This window comes from Coturnix japonica, chromosome 1 (assembly GCF_001577835.2).
Source record: "Coturnix japonica isolate 7356 chromosome 1, Coturnix japonica 2.1, whole genome shotgun sequence".
NCBI classification, from domain to species: Eukaryota; Metazoa; Chordata; class Aves; order Galliformes; family Phasianidae; genus Coturnix; species Coturnix japonica.
In genome coordinates this window covers 159986845-160004218 of record NC_029516.1, presented here as the reverse complement: position 1 = coordinate 160004218, position 17374 = coordinate 159986845, and the positions used below count along the sequence as shown (strand labels likewise).

The following is a 17374-nucleotide window of genomic DNA, read 5'->3' as shown; positions in this document are numbered from 1 at the left end:
GACATAAGAAAAGCCTTTGTTTTTGATAGCCAGACACACTAATGAGCACAAGCTGCCAACACATTGATAGATTAGAAGAAAGAGAGATTTACAAGAAAGGAAAATAAGAGAAAATTAAGTTGAAATTAGTGTAAGTCATGGAAGAAAAAAAAAAAACCAAACATTAGTTTAACTTTTGTGTATCAGCATAAGAATTTTTAGACCTAGTACTTGGAGCCTCTAAAATATAGAGCAGCAATTCTCCTCCCTCCTCTGCAGCTCACATGGGAAGAACAGAAGATACCTCCAGCCCAGAGGCATCAAAAACCCATAGCCAAGAAATGGTGGAAAGTTCTAGGCTTCATTAGGGGCTGAAAAGTAAGGCTTATATTGGCAGGAGGAAAAAGCCCAAGTGGAGCAAGTATACACTCACCATCTTCTATGTTCATTTTTGTGGTCAAACAGCAGTGGAAGACTTGACTTAACAGACTGGAAGCTCCCAAGTTGCCTCCTCCATGTTTTTATCTGTGTTGAGCATACTCAGCATGCACAGAGGAGGTGAAAACCACTATTGGCTGTGGAGGGGAGGTGGGATTAGTGCAGGGGAGGAGCAGGGAACTATAAAAAGGCCTGAGGAAAAAAACTAGAGGAGGAGCATTTGTAGTGTGTGCTGGGAGATGGGTGGGTTGGGATGTGGAGGAGGTGGAAGTGTGAGTCTGTATAGAGGAAAAAAAAAGAAATCACATGTCTCTAAAATACTGAGTGTCCTAGTCTGAACTTCTGGCAGGGGATGAAAACAGAGCCACAGTTCATCCTTGTTAAATATTAGGTTGTTTTAATGTGTTACTTTTCACCAGCAGAATCAGAAAGTACATTTACTTTGTAATTGTCTATAAAACATTGCAGTTGTGATAGCAGTGTCTCAGGAAACAAAATGTGCTTAACTAATAGTTCTCATTTAATAATTTTATTCCTATCCTGTAAAGTTCTAAGTAATGGCTTGCACAATTATTTTAATTAGTGTGTTTTAAAGTCATGCTGTAGTTGAAACTGTAATGCTGATTATTGCTAGCAATTTGTGCAGGTAACTTAGGTGGCTGTTTACAGTGTAAATGGTCTGATGCAATTATTACCAATAGTACTGAAATGCTGATTCTTAAACTGTCTGTAGGAATCAGAAATCTCATAGCAAGAAAAGAAAAAAGAAAAACAAACTATACGAATTCATGATTTAGGAAAACTGGATAGAATTATATTCACTAACTGTAGGAATACCCGTCAACAAGATAGTTTTCCTGACATAGGTGTCTTTTAAGCTCTGTGTTCCCTATGGGATGTGTGCTCCAGAACCTTCACAGCTTCGATCTCTTCTCAGAACACGGACCAGGGCCTCGATGTCTTGCAGTGAGGGGCCCAAAACTGAACGCAGAAGTTATGTGACCTCACCAGGGCTGAGTACAGAGGGAGGATCCCCTTCCTGCTCCTGCTGGCTGCACTATTTCTGACACAAGCCAGGATGCCATTGGTCTTCTTGACCACCTGGGTGCACTGGTGGCTTATGTTGAGTGTTGACCAGCACCCCAGGTCCTTTTCTTCTGCGCAGACTTCCAGCCGCTCTGCCCCAAGCCTGTAGTGTTTCAAAAACATTCTATGTTTTCTTTACTCAGAAATTTCTAAAGGTATGCAGACAAGATCTATTAGTTTCAAGAGGAGTGTCTAAATGCAGCGTTATTGTGTGGGGATGTTAAGCTGAAGTGCCCCCATGGGACAGCTGACAACTGAATATCTGGTCAGTCAAGAATTGAATACTACAAAATTATTCACTTTTATAAAATTTTAATAGGAGAAATACCCTTTCAATTCAGACTGTTAAAAATACACATATATTAATATATATCAAAACCAAACCTTAGAAGCTGGGCAGACAGTTTAACCCACGGATCAAGGGCAGGGTGCACAGGAACAATGATTACAACACAGAGGATGGCCAGTAACCCCTGAACCTAAGTTAGCAGGTGCTGGAACAGTTTGTCTGAGTCGTTACTTGCAGTGTTACGGGTACACCATGTATTTATTGAACTGCCAGGACATAAGCACCATTTAATAGTTTATGATCTCCTGAAGTTTTCACTGAATTAATCAGATCAGGTACTTAAGGTCTTGAAATCTATGAACACATGTTGTTATGCTGTTAACGTAGGCCGTTACAATGTTAGCTAATTATCATTCTCACAACAGTTCTTAGGTATAAGGATTCTCATGTCCAAAGGATTCACAGCTTAAGTTTCAGAGAACGTGAGCAAGTTAGTGAAAGAAGCGATAATGTGTTAAAACTACTTTATGTTATCATGTTGGGAGCTGGAGTAGAAAGAACTTTCACTGATATCCTTTGTGCCTTATCTCTCCCGAAAGGACTTTGAGGCCGAAAGGTGAGCAGCAGAGAGGCTCAGCGTTGTGTAACGCTCACAGACACTCACGACCCACCGCCATTAGGGCGGTACCGCCCCCTGGCAGCGGGCAGCGCCCACTCAGGCTGTGCGCATGCTTTGGGTTCTCGCGCATGCTCGGAGCCCGGTTGGGCTCTCGCTCCGCTCCGTGCGTTTCATAGCAACTGTCCGCGGTGCGTTAGGGGCCCGCGTCCTCTCCCGCTGCCTTGGGAGCGTTGTGGCCGGGCGGCCTGTGCAGCGCTCGGAGCAGGGGCAGTGGGGGAGGAACGCCGCCGAAAGGAGCGGTTCTGCCCGGCAGTTCGGGGCCGGGATGTACCGGGACGTGAGCGCGTCCTCCTGGCAGGGACCTCCCTACTGAAGTGCCCCCAAACTGCACGATTGTCACCTTTAGCAACTCGAGGAAGATGATGCAGAACGTGCACCTTGCTCCTGAGGAAGACGAAGATGATCTTTACTCTGGCTACAATGATTATAATCCCACTTTTGACACAGAGGTAAAAATGTTTGCTTTTACCAGCTTCTCCTACAGAGAATCAGTTCTTCAGTAAGAGATAAAAACACAAGAGTATGGTGATGTGCAAGGATGCTTTGAAGTGAAATGTTCTGCATTTTGCAAGAAATACAAAGCCTCACCAGCGTCTCTTTAAATAACATTTTTTTCTGATAGTTTATCTGTGCCAACAAAACGCTTTTGTGCATGTTGTAATAAGCCTAATATACCATAACGATTAGGTAATTCTAATTATCTGAAGGCTGTATTTGCATTCATTGTGGTGTTTCTGGGTGTTTCTCAGCATCAAGTTTCCTGATATTTAGCGATCAATAGGTCTTTGGTCTCTTAATGTGCTGCTGCTGAAGGGAATGAGAATGGGGTTCCCCACTCTTCAGGTCTCTGCCCAACTTGCAGAGCATCTGGGTTAACAAAGAACCCTGCAGACCAATTACTGAAACCCTCTGATATGCTGGAGTGGGAGCAATAGGAGGGAGTGGGGGGGTCTCATTTGGCCCAGATCTCACAAAACTGCCTAAAATGTGGGTAGTGTCACAGGACTTTTTTGCTGCCTTGCATGAAATCCCTATACCAAAGTCCGTGGGAGCTTCACTGGGACCTCAGATAGATGTCTTTATGTGCGTATGTGGCAGACATTGATGTCAGTTAAAATTCAGAAACAGTACTAATAATAAGGACATAAATCATGTTATATTTCATAATTTAATCTTATCTTCCTCAAAGTTACATTTTGGTATTTTTTTTTCAAGGAGTAATTGATTTTTACACTTATTCTAATATACCCAGGGAGATAGACAAGATGCAGTCATTACTTATTGTCAGTAAAACCTGTCATTCAATATTTTTAGAAGAAGAATAACTTTTTACCTATCTGCTTTCAGTAGTCATAATGTTCTGGGACTGTGGCTTTGGATGTTGTGATTTAAAGTTTTATTTTATTCTTTACAGGATTTAGAAAATGATGTAGCTTTTCAACAGGCAGCAAGAACAAGTCATGGTAGAAGACCCCCTGTAAGTACTTTTAAAAATACAGCATAAAGTGGTTTGGAAGGGCCTTTAAAGGAACCATCCAGTTCCACCCCTGTCCTGCAGTGGGCAGAGATGACTTCCTCTAGACCAGGCTGCCCAAATCCCCATCAAACCTGGTCTTGAGCACTTCCAGGATCCACCCATAAGTTCCATGCCTCCCTATTTTAGAAACAAGAATGTTATTCCTAACAGCATCTAATGCTTTGCACAAGTCTGGGTAGATTACATCAGTTGTTCTTATCTGCAAATGCCTATCATAGAAGGCCACCAGATTTGTTAGACATGATTTGCTCTTAGCGAAACCATACCTCTTGTCACCAATCACCACTCTTTTCCATGTTTCTTAGTACAGATTCCAGGGAGATCTGCTCTGTGTTCTTGTCAGGCATGGAAGTGAGACTGAGTGAACTGCAGTTTCCCAAGTCTTCCTTTATTCCCTTCTAAAACCCTTTGTTCCCTTTTCCAGTCAGTGGAAACTTCGTCAGGTCGCCACAACTTTTCAAATATGATTGAGAGTGGCTTAGCAACTTAATGCAGCAGTTCATTTGAGGTGATCCAATGCATCTCATAGGCTTGTGCATATTCAGGTTCCTTGGATGGTTTTATCATAGAATAATAGAATTACTCAAGTTGGAAAAGACCTCAAAGATCATCAAGTCCTACTGCAGCCTAACCATAGTACCCCAACTCTAACAACCCTCTGCTAAATCATATCTTTGAGCACCACATCCAAATGGCTCTTAGACACATCCAGGGACAGTGACTCAAACCACCTCCCTGGGCAGCCTATTCCAGTACTTAACTACTCATTCTGTAAAGAAGTGTTTCCTAACGTCCAACCTAAACTTACCTCGGTGCAACTTGAGGCCATTTCCCCTCGTCCTGTCACCAGTGAGAAGAGACCAGCCCTGCTCTCACTGTAAGCACCTTTCAGATACTGGAAGAGAGCAATAAGGTCTGCCCTCAGCCTCCTTTTCCCCAGATCTTCTATGACAAGCAGTTCTCTGTTCTCCTGGTTCCTGGCTTTGGGTTCTGTGGACATTACATTAGTAGTGAAGTTCTCTAGAGTTCTATCTCTTATTTTAGCCCCAGTACTCAGCAGAAGGTTGTAACTCTTATCTTTCTGTCCACTAATAGCATGTATATACAATTTTGAGTTGTTTGTATGAAAGATAAGTGAAAAATTAGTGAAGTGTCAATTCCGTTAAGCTGGAGGACAAAGCAAACAAGGGATATTTGTTATTTGCCAGAATAATCTGTTTCTAGCACAGTAAGCCTTTCTGTAACAATTGAAACTTTATTTCCATTAATTTGCTATATGAAAAGACTAATAGTTTACTCATACAGTTGTTCACTGCATTTTTTTTTAATTTGTTTTATTTCCCACCCAGGTAACAGCCAAAGTTCCTGGTACGGCAACTTCAAGACCTATAGATACTGCATTTGGGGTAGGTGTTTGTTTTATTGTTTATTTAACAAATTAAGTTTGTGTGGTTTTGTCTATTTATATTGCATGTGTAGCAACCTTTAGCATTTACTACTATTTCATGTGCTTATTACTTTACACTTTTAACATAATGCAGAAGGATGGTATGTGGCATATCAGCTAATGGAAAAGATACCCACTGGCAGCTTCAAAGTATATCTGTCTTTATTGTAAAATGATCTGCGTGAGTGTAAGACGTAACATTTCTCACCAAAATTCATAGCTAAATGCAAAAAAACCCTTTCACTGTACAGTGAAAAGATGGTTGGAGGATGTCTGGAGTGTAATAAAGTAGATGAATCAGACAAGTTATAGTTTCAATCTTGTATCAGCTGTACTCAGAATTTTACTGCAGAATTTACATAAATTACTTGTTCGGGACTTATATATAAAAGTCATTACATAAACTGTAATGACTAAATGTCATTTCAGTAATTTAATAGTGGAAAGTACTGCTATTTTGCCTTTATACAGTTTGCATTTTTTAAAGGTTTGGCAGAAATATTCAAATGTATAGAAAGAGTATCGTGAATCTGTGCTAACTAAGTGTTTCACATCTTCAGGTCTGCCAGGCTCAAGTATGTTGCATGTGAATAAAGTAAATGGGAATTTTGCTAAGAACTTCTATGAGTTTAGTCATCTCTTAAAACTTAATGCCAAGAAAACTATGTATGCACAGCCTTTATAGGCTTGTAATGCTCTGTGAATGCCAGTTTCAAACAAGTTTCTTCTTTTTGTAGTCAAAAGCAACTTTAACTTCATCTATGGGAAGACCGGTGACAGGAGTAGTGCAGGTAAAAGTTTTAATGCTTACATTTTCTGTTGTCTCGGAACAGTGGTGTTTTCTGCTGAGTGTTTGGGTTGATTGCAAATATTCTTATTTCAAATAACCATTAAATATAAATGAAGGCACTATTTAAGTTTTTCCTTTTCTGAAAGCATTGCACAGCAAGTGTAGTGTTTTGGATGAGTATGTTGCTTGTGCACATAGTCGGGGACAGCATCACTGTATTTGTTTTTAACACTTCCTGACACACAAATGAATAATTTGGCTTCAAAACAGGAAGAAAGGTGGATTCTGTTTTTCATTTTTTTATGTATTTATACTCTAATAAGAGACTACTGCAACATACCAATGATTTTCCATGCCATCCTTAAACTTATTGACTTAGTGATATGAGAGAGTTGTCACTGTTTATTCCCTTGCACCAGCCCCGATGGGATACAGGAGATACTAGGAAGTGTTGGGAACGGGGCTGCTCCCTAAGGGAAGGTAAGCCAAGATCCCAGGAGGTAATCACCTTCTGAGCAGTGCAGGAGCATCACCAGCCAGACACCACCCAACAGTATCTGAGCAAACCAAGTAGGGTCTGCGTGGAAATGGTGCCCATATCCAACCTAAGGCCTGGAAAATCAGGGCAGTGACATGGCGATGAGGCAGGTCAATAAAAACAGTTTTTAAATACTCAGTTTACTGATGCGCTAACAATTGATTTTTGCACTTAAAGGTTTCTTAGTGTGTAACTGTTGCCTGTGCTGTCCATGATATGTCTTTTAATATTTCTTCCTTTCTATTTAAGGATGGGGTTGCTCGACCAATGACAGCAGTGCAAGCTGCAGGTTACACTAAAGCAGCTATGAGAGGTACAGTTTGTAGAAATGAGATGCTATCAGAAGAAGATGTTATTTTACAGTTTTCAGTACTCTGGAATTTTCAGTACTCTCAATTTTGCAGGTTCTTTATTTGATCCTCTGGGTCAAGCAAGGGGTCCTGCTCCACCTCTGGAAATGAAAAATCCAGACAGGTTTGTTCAGTTTTGCTCTGATTTCAAAGCATTAACAGTACAAAGAGTAGCTGACAGCAGAGCTTAGAAACATACATGCAGTTAAGAAACCTTGAGAGGCCAAACTTTACTTTGTGGAATAGAGCCACAAACGTTTACCTTCATGGTTACCTGATTCTCGGCAGTAGTTATACTGACTTGAAGGAAAGTGTGCTTTCAGATATTTGTGGTTCCAGCTGTAGCCTAGCAGCCTGGATGTGGATGTTGCTGCATGAATGCTGAGATACTGAATAGGATTGTATAGGGTTATGAAAGAGTGTATCACAGACAAAGGGGCACCATGATTCATGCAGCTTGGAGGGAATCTGGTTGCCCTTTCTCCTTGTTTACTGTCTGGCCTTAACACTTGAGTTAGAACTGAGGTTGTGGAAGTTTTACAGTCTGCTGTGAGTGTTGGTGAGCTTTTCACAACATTTGTATGCCTTAAATGCGTTTAGGAGCAGGGAGTCCTACTGAAATGTCTGCTTGTTTAAATGGAAAGAATAAATACATACTAATAAGAACTTTAAAGCAAAATCTGCATATACTTTAAAGTTCTATATGCAAATGAATTTCAGTTAATTGCTTTTAATACAGTATTTTGTTTCACTAGAGTTCAGATTTGAAAGTTTCACCAGTTCGCCTGTTTGTACTGTCCTTATTTCAGATTAACACTTGTGTGTGGGGTATTCTCATGTCGGTCTCTTTTTCATAAGACAGTTTAAGTTTTCTTAGGTCTCTGTGTGTATGAATGTTTTGTCTTCTGAGGTTCTTTGGGCGTAGTTTCACATTATATCGTCTGATGGAAAAACCAGTTAGTAGTGAAGTATTGTTGTCTTGTTTAACCGAGAATATGCTGCATTAAAGCTTAAGTATTTGCCAATGTATTACTAATGGTAGTCAATCCTTTTATTGTGTTCATTTTAGCTCAGAAGAGAAGATTAGACAGTTAGAAAAAAAAGTGGGTGAACTGATTGAAGAAAGTTGCATTGCCAACAGCTGTGGAGACTTGAAATTGGTATTTATTCTGGATTTATTTTTTCTTTTGGTATTATTTGAAACACAAAATGAGAAGTCTAGGAAAGCAATTTGTGGAAGTACAGTTAGAGTACCAGATGAATAAACTGACCTTCTGAACTGCTTTATACCATTCAATATCGATCCTGTGCCAGAAGGCCTTTTGGTCTGATTGATTCTCACGTTCATTTGAGAAGATTAGAGCTCCAAGTTTTGTGATAAATTGAAAATGGTCTGTACTTCATTACAGCTCAGGAAAATGACACTCTTTAGTGTACACATGCTTTATTTGTGAATCAACACATTCCAGAGCTTAGGTTAAGTTAGTTTACTTACTGTTACAGTTTTGGCCCAGGCCGTTTTCCATAACATGTCCTACATATAGTTGAAGATTGCTATGGAACTTTTTCCAGGAGGCAGTTTGAATGTGTTTGCCCTATTGCAGATGCATCATGTCATCACAGTTGCTAGTGACTAAGTAACAACTCATTTTATTTATGTTTATAGTGGATATAGTTAGTGAGTTCAAGCTATTTGGGCAAGTTAGCATTTTTAATAACTGCTATTCTTTTGCCTGGCACAAAGGAATGTTTTCTATCCACAATCTAATTCACACAATTTCAGACCTCTCTTTAGATTTTGTCTAGTATGGTAGGCAGATGATCATTTAATCTTACCTCAGATATCTGAATGTGCAGGCAGTCTTAGCTGCAGTTTGGACCTGCTAAGAAACACATTGCCCTGCTCTTTGTTTGAAATCATAGGATAACTGAGGCTTGCAGGGATCTCTGAAGGTCACCTGGTCCAACTTCTGCTCCAACAAGGACACCTGGAGCAGGGTGCCCAGGGCCATGTCAAGATGCCTTTAGAAGATCTCTGAGGAGGAGACTCCACTGCCTCTGTGCAGTTGGTGCTGGTGCTGCATCACTCACACAGCACAGAAGTGCTTCCTGGTATTCAGAGGGAGCCTTCTGTGTTCCATTTTGTGCTCATTGCCTCTTGTCTGGGCACTGGGCACCACTCAGCTGCAGTCTCTCCATCCTTCTGGCACCCTCCCTTTAAGGTACTTATGGACATTGATGGGATCCTCCCCTGAGCTTCCTCTTCTCCAGACTGAACAGTTCTATCTCTCTCAGTTTCTCCTTATAGGAGAGATGTTTCAGTTAATTTTTGTCAGCACTACTTTTCAAGCATTTTGTACACTTGTGTGTCTAAAGAAAAGGGACATGAGTATATTATTTTCATACTTGTTTTGAGTGTATTTTTGTGGTCTTCTGTTAGTAAGATTTGAGGCATCACTAAATTTCAGTTTTTAATTTAAGGCTCTGGAAAAAGCGAAAGAAGCTGGAAGAAAGGAAAGAGTATTAGTGAGGCAACGTGAGCAAACTGGTACTTCAGATAACATCAACTTAGATCTCACTTACTCAGTAAGTACTTAGAAGTCTTCAATGACTAAAATGTGTTGGTTGCTAATGTTTCATTATTTCTATGTGCATGTTGTAATCATAGAATCATTAAGGTGGAAAAGACCTTCAAGATAAAATCCAGCTATCAACCTGACCTATGGAGTCCTATTGCTTAAACATGTCCTGTGCTGCCGCATCCACGCATCTCTGAAATACCTCCAGAGATGAGGAATCCATCACATAGTCAATGTAAATTGAAGGACACCCAGGGGCGTTCCTGCTACCTATCACATTAAAAAAGTGCATATCAAAATATAGCAAATGTAAGCTCCATACTTCAAAAATAAGTAGTGTAGGAAATGTAATGTGTGAATGTAAAGGAGAAAAAAACAGGTGGATCAAACATTGCCCTTATTTTCAACCATTAAGTATTAGGGAACATGTTATACACTGTTTCTGAGTATTATCTTGAAGAATAAAGGAAAGTTAAAGATGAGAAACTTAAAACTTGCAAAAGCCAAATTTCTTAGGTAAAGTTTATCTGAAAGTATGTACTATGAGTTCAAATTTATTACAGTTGAAATAAGAACATTCTTTTCCTGTACCTATGATTTGATTTTTTTCTAGGTTCTTTTCAATCTGGCCACTCAGTATGCTGCTAATGAAATGTATGCTGAAGCACTGAATACTTACCAAGTTATAGTGAAAAATAAGATGTTCAGCAATGGAGGTAAGTTGTGTACCAAAATTAATTAAAATTGGTAGTCATGCATCCAAAATCAGGACCTTATTTGTATGTGTTGATTCAGAGATCTCAGCTCTCACATCTGCCGGAATGAACAGTGGATGTTCGTACTGTTTGGCTTGGTATAATTTAGTCTGCTTAACACTCCTTCCGCTCATGAAGTCTTTTCTTTCCATAAGCAAAGCACAGAGTCAGATACATCATTTTCTCCTGGAACATACTGTTTTCTACTCTATTAATATTTTTCTTTTTTGACTCAGCTTGCTCTTTCTAAAACCTACTTTCAGTGTTTTACACTCTTTGAGATTCCTGCAAATTCCACCATCTCTTTTTCTGAGGTGCTCATTTGCAGCTGCCTTCCTGGAGCACACCATCCTAAATCTCTAGCTCATCCCTCAGTTCACAATCAAAAATGAAAAAGATGTCTTACATTGATAGTCTTACTTAGGTTTTGCTATTATTTTATCTCCTTCTGGGTCAAAGTTACCTGGGGGCTGTTCCTTGCTATACTTCTTTAAAGGATGACTGTAAGAAAGACTGATTTTAGTAAAAAGTCATTCTAATCTCCCTTTGAATTAGTTTTAATAGTTGCTGTAACTATGCTTTAAAAGATTATAACTCGTTGACTTCTTGTGACAGGTAGACTGAAGGTCAATATGGGAAACATATATTTAAAACAACGGAACTATTCCAAAGCTGTCAAATTGTACCGCATGGCTCTAGACCAGATTCCTAGTGTCCACAAAGAAATGAGGTGAGCTTACACTGCTAAGCATGGTTCTGAGATAAAAGTTTTGAGTACAGCGTGATAGTTAATAGAAATGTAATCTAGCTCTGATTTCTTTGCTTAGGATTAAAATAATGCAAAATATTGGAGTTGCATTTATTAAAACTGGCCAATACATGGATGCCATTTCTTCATTTGAACATATAATGAGCATGTCCCCAAACCTGAAGGCAGGCTTCAACTTGATCGTATGTTACTTTGCTGTTGGAGATGGTGAACAAATGAAAAAAGCATTCCAAAAACTGATTGCTGTTCCCTTGGAAGTGGATTATGATGACAAATACATTTCACCAAATGTAAGTTTGAGCAAAATAAATGGTGTATTTCTACGATAAATCGGGAGAAAGAGGGACAGATATTGAATGCTTTGACTATAATAAATATGTCAATCGATGTGTATATGCATATCTAAAGTAACATTTTTTTACTGGGATGAATTTAGCATGGCAGTGCCACTTGGAAATGTAGAAAGGTGTTGAGAATATATGACTTTTTTTCCTCTAAAGATACAGTCTACATAAAATTATCTTAAAGATTTGGTTGAAATACATCTGAACTGACTAAGGCTCACTCACTGCTTTGCATCCTATATTTATTTAACATTTTACTGAATTGTAAGTTAGAAGAAGAGGAGCAAATAAATGAGGCACGTGCCTGAGCACTGAAATGGGGTGAAAGTAGCTGTGATGTCAAACTTGAGATATTGTGGTTAATGTTTTAAATTGGGTTCAGCTTTTGAAATGTGGAAAGTAAATAACACTGTAGATTATGTAATCTGCATTTATTTATGTTTAGTCAAGTTGAAATGTGTGTATACTGGCATAATTATTTACAGTTATTTTTTCCCCATCCAGGATGATCCACATACAAATCTGCTGATTGAAGCCATCAAAAATGACAGTTTAAGACATATAGAACGTGAGAGGTAATAGTGGAGTCTGTTCCTTCTTGAATGAGATGCTGTAGGTTTTTGTTCCTGAAAGTATTAAAAATAAGCCATCTACCTCATATGTGGTGGATTGTGCTGCTTAAATCTTGCAGCTTTAGGTTGTTGTTTTGGTGTTTGTTTGTTTAATGAAACCACAGTGTGCAGGGAAAGGAAAATATTAAGAATTGAGAGCGCTGTCAAGATACAAGGTAACAGTAGTAGCAGCAGGGGGCTGGTTAGATGAATTGCCAGATTGTCTCCTGAGCACAGGAAAGGGTGAGAACAAGGTTTGGTTATTTCTTGCATACATGGTTTTGAAACTGTGACATGTTTGAGTGTTGGTTTTTAAATTGGCTGGTGTTTGTTTGTTTTACCTTAGGAAATCCATGGCAGAGGATTATATCATGACAGCTGCTAAACTGATAGCACCAGTAATTGAAACATCTTTTGCTGCAGGCTATGACTGGTAAGAGTTCAGCAGGGCTTCTTTCTGTCTAACCTGTGTGCCAGTCTGGTGTTGGTTATGAAACATGAGGACTCTGGAGAATGCCATTTTTTGTACATCTCAAGCACAGGGTATGTAGTATATATGTAGTACATACATACAGCTGTATGTAGTTTGACTCTGTAATGCACTGGAGAAGAAAACAGAATGTGTTCCATGTTTAACAAAGAGTTTTGTTGCATCAATGAAACTCAGCAATGAATTATGTGTTTTAATCTGTACGTGAGCACAGAGGAAGCTCTGTAAAATTCATTTGAATTTGAAACTTCCAGAACTTAGTAAAAGTCTCAGCAGACATGGTGTCCATGAGCACACAGACCACAATGATAACAAATCTTTAAGTTAGAAGATAACATAATGAAGACTTGTCATTATACAGAACATAGATACCTAAGTATTATTAGGAGTGTTTAGTTGCATTTCATTTGTAAATTTAATATTTATGTGTATATATGTGGAACAGCTTTTTAATTTATGGCGCTGCTTTTGCTTTCTGGTGTTTTTGCTACATCAGAGTTCTATTTTCTTTTTTTTTATTAAAAAAAAAAAAAAGACAATTTCAATAAAGACAGCATAAAAATGATTAGTAGGAGTGATGATCCCCAGCAACTGGAAAAGGAAATTTTCCTTTCTTTACTTTTTGTTGTCCAATTAGGAGTATTTACAAACACTGAAGGTCTTGTGATTCTAGTTCATTAATTAACTTACATTAACATGAAATAATCTCTCACACTAAAGATGTGCTTTGTCTGCCAGAGCCCACAAGGTGGTGTCTGATGATTTAATATCACATAATTCAATAATTTCCCTGTTCTGGTAAGCCATTCTGACTTACCAGAGCAGACTGTATTGTGAAAATTATTTGGTTGCTTTGCAACTTAGCACATGCTTAGTAAGGTTGATTTGTTCGCTCTGTAGCTGATGGGTTTGTTTTTTTTCTCTTGTTCAAGAAATCTTATTTCACAGTTTATCAGATGCTCAGTTTCCTTCCACAAAATACTTTTCATTAAGTAGAATGTAGTCTTTCATACCTGTTCTGGATAACTAAACAATTCAGCGGTGAGATGTGTGGAATTGTTGGGTGGATGTCAGGACAGATTCTCTTCCCCCTTCAAGGCTGAGGTATTGAAGTCCTGTAAAGAAGTTGTAGATCTTAGTTCAACCAGCATTTTATGCTTGTTTTTCAAGATATCTAGTTTGAGTCCTCTGAATATTCAGTGTGCTTCTCACCAAGTGAATATTCCTTGCAAAAATAAAGTAGGGATAAATACTTTGGATTTCTTAGCTTCTTATGTAGAGTTCTTACAGTGCAACATAATCTTGGGATTCCAGAAAGAAATCAGTATCACAGCGTTCACTGAGTGCTGGAGAATGACACGATATCTAGGCAACTGACTGGAGAAAGCAGAGGCAGTGTTATTGAGGTAGATTATGGGAACAAAATGTGTTTTAAAATATTTTTAATTGAAATGCTGTTTCTCTTTGTAAAAAAAGGAATAGCCAAGAACACCTTTGGGAAATGGAATTGGCAGCAAGTATTTACCTTACAGTGGCATTTGCAAAGATGCGTATTGTACCTCAGATTTCTTTCTGTCGCAGGTGTGTTGAAGCAGTAAAGGCTTCCCACTACGTAGAGCTAGCCAATGACCTGGAGATAAATAAAGCCACGACTTATTTGAGACAACGGGATTTTAACCAGGTAGAGTAACTTCTCATATCTTTTTTTTTTTTAATATGATATTGTCAAAGACATCTTATGTGGCCACAGCACATTTTACAGCAACAGTAGGAATACAGCTTTTGCTATTGTCTAATGGCACATATGTTTTTTCTTTAGAAGTTTGAAGTCAAATGCACTTCTTGCTTTTAGTCACTTTTCTTCTAGATTTCAACACAATGGATAAGAGCAGGTTTTAAGGTTCTCATCATTTCCTTGCACATGAAAGAGGTTCATTTTGAAATGATGGCAGTTAAAAAACACCTTCATCTGAACAGTGGGAAGCTCAGATTGGATTCGCTCAGTTTCCTTCTACCATGCTTTGTAGGTGGCTTTTTTATAGTCAGTGACAGGAATTGTTGCTAAAGGAGAATATAACAGACCAAATTAGCACAAGTGGCAGGGATATGAGAGATCATATAGAACAAAATTCTAATTGAATCTCAATACCTCTGTCACTATCTAAGGCCTTTCAGCTTCCCATCACTTGAAAGGATGCACACAAGGCCATGTGCTAAAGCTCGCCTTCCTTTCTCTGTATTTGAGCTCTGCTGGTTTCTGGAGTTCCTCCTCTCCTCCCAGTATTCTCCCCTGTGTGTTTGTTTCTCAGTGCTCAATATGTACTTTCTCAATGCTGTGGTGTTTGCTTCAGTGGGAATTAAGTAGTTTCTGAATTGCTTCTAGGCTCTGGAGACTTTAAAAATGTTTGAAAAGAAGGATAGCAGAGTAAAGAGTGCAGCTGCAACAAACCTTTCATTCCTTTATTATTTGGTAAGTGTGTACTTCAACAAATCCACTTAAGAACCAAACCTGATGCAGTGTTTTTCTGTATCTTTGTAGCAGTTTTGTGTTTATTTAAACCTGCACAAAATGCATGTTATAAGAGCACGACTGGAACACATTCCTCTGGCTTCTGCTGCTGGGGGGAGCAGTGAGGTTGATGTTCAGGCCACAGAAGTATGGCCTCAGACCTCAAGTATGAGATGTGCTGAAGTTCACAACCTGCATTTAAAGCTTGTCTCCCAAAGCCCCTGTCTGAACTTCAGGGTTGTGTGCAGTATGTAGGTTAGTGAGATATGTTTGTGTATAGGATTTGTAGGGTTGGAGAGTTATTTATTTTTGTCTTTTGTTTTAAACAAGCATTCTTTGTTGCAGCAAGGAAAACTTCCAGACTGAGTGGAAGAGAATGGCAAGACAGGTCTCAAGTGCTAATTTCTCTGCAATTTTAGAGATCATTAAATGCATAAGGGATATTTTCAGATTGAAGAATCTATTATTTTTTTCATCCTTAATCTTTTGAAATTCTACTGTAGTAACCATGGGAAGCCAGGATTTCAAGAAAATTGACTGAGAAATGACTAATACACTTTTGGTTCTGTTCATACAGGAGAATGAATTGACACAAGCAACAAACTATGCAGATTTAGCTGTCAGTTCTGATCGGTACAACCCAGCAGCTCTAACTAACAAAGGAAATACTGTTTTTGCAAATGGAGACTATGAAAAAGCAGCTGAGTTTTATAAGGAAGCTCTCAGGAATGATTGCTCTTGCACTGAAGCACTTTATAACCTTGGTAAGCCAAACATGCTTTTGTGATTGAGTTATTCTCTAAAGGTAATACTGGGTGTTTCTGAGAATCTGGCTTGTGCAGTTCTCTTGTGTATAAATATATAGTAATTGTTAATGCTTTATTCAGTAATTTATGTTGTAGTAGTATATGATCTTTCTATCTCTTCTACAAAAAACAAACTGTTAACTCATCTGCAATTACTGGTTGGTGTTTGTAAGTCACTTTGTACATAAAAATTGATGTAAATATTACTATCTACTGATTTTAGCAGTATTAAACCATTCTGCTCCTGGGAGACATCCCTTTTCCTCATTCATCTTGCTCAAAAAGTGAGACTAGTAATGTTCTTGGTCTGTGATTATCTTCACATTCCTCGTCTTAATCACCTAATGTCATAACGGCAGGAAAGAATTAAAGAATTGTAAGGATGATTGAAGTAATAGAGATGATTGGTGTCAGGGCAGCTGCACTGCTGTTGGTTTCCATGTCCCTATTTTATTTTTCTTGGTTCTTCTCTTAACTAATGAGCTGAATCCATCTTTTTCTCCTTGCACTTACATTGTAACATTTTTTATTTTTAGGTTTAACATACAAGAAATTAAACAGAATAGATGAAGCTTTGGATTGTTTTCTGAAGCTCCATGCAATACTTGGAAATAGTGCCCAGGTTCTTCACCAAATAGCAGACATGTATCCTTTTCTGTGTTTTGATAGGGATTATGGTTTTGGTAAACTCTTTTCAGCTGAAATATGTGTTTCAGCCATGTCAGCAAGACTAAGAAATTTACTATATAGTCCATTATAACTAGTATGATCGTGCATAGTTTGATGCTTATAAAAACAAGAACAGAACTTAAAATCTACTTTGACATTTCCAGAGAAGCAAGTGGAGAAGTATGTTAATACTGCTCACGTTAAATTAATCAGTATGTCAGGGAATAGCTAAACATTTATGGTCAGTATTTGAGGATGTCCTGGAATATGTAAAATGCTGCTGATTTTATTTTGAAAATAATGTCATAGCACAGTTGAGTAAAGCCTTAATGAAAGTGAAGTTCTGTTGGGAAAGCTGTGTTCAGGCTAGCGTATGTGTAAGAAAGTAATAGTCTCCCAGCACTACAAAGGCAGAAACAAATTGAAAAGCCAAACGTAGGGTAGGTTATGTTTTGGCTTTGCACATTATCAAGGATGTTCTGTAGTACAAGATCATTTAACAGTGTTCCTGAGAATGTGCAAACCATAATAAAACCGTCCCTAAAGCAGTACAGATTCCAATTGCTGCACTGTGCTATTAAGATTGAAAGTAATAGATGAGACGGTAAGCAACCTCCAAAAATGCCAAAAGACTATGGTTTGTATTCCTTGCCCATTTAAAAAAAAAAAAGCATATACAACCCTACCATTCTGACTTGGGTCAGATGGA

At 38.5% G+C, this 17374-nt stretch overlaps 1 protein-coding gene across 2 annotated transcripts in view; it reads left to right on the top strand.

Annotated features, from left to right (window-relative positions):
- The first annotated feature begins 2560 nt into the window (after window positions 1-2560).
- IFT88 (intraflagellar transport 88) overlaps window positions 2561-17374 on the top strand; it is a 29922-nt gene continuing 15108 nt past the window's right edge. For both annotated transcript variants that reach the window (XM_015852165.2, XM_032442167.1), the window contains exons 1-17: window positions 2561-2920; window positions 3886-3948; window positions 5358-5414; window positions 6193-6246; window positions 7033-7096; window positions 7188-7257; window positions 8203-8293; window positions 9615-9719; window positions 10326-10428; window positions 11083-11197; window positions 11295-11526; window positions 12085-12155; window positions 12538-12624; window positions 14263-14362; window positions 15065-15151; window positions 15768-15954; window positions 16533-16641. In XM_015852165.2, the coding sequence (XP_015707651.1) occupies window positions 2831-2920; window positions 3886-3948; window positions 5358-5414; window positions 6193-6246; window positions 7033-7096; window positions 7188-7257; window positions 8203-8293; window positions 9615-9719; window positions 10326-10428; window positions 11083-11197; window positions 11295-11526; window positions 12085-12155; window positions 12538-12624; window positions 14263-14362; window positions 15065-15151; window positions 15768-15954; window positions 16533-16641 (1685 nt within the window). In that variant the 5' untranslated portion in view covers window positions 2561-2830. The remainder of the gene's footprint in view (window positions 2921-3885; window positions 3949-5357; window positions 5415-6192; window positions 6247-7032; window positions 7097-7187; window positions 7258-8202; window positions 8294-9614; window positions 9720-10325; window positions 10429-11082; window positions 11198-11294; window positions 11527-12084; window positions 12156-12537; window positions 12625-14262; window positions 14363-15064; window positions 15152-15767; window positions 15955-16532; window positions 16642-17374) is intronic.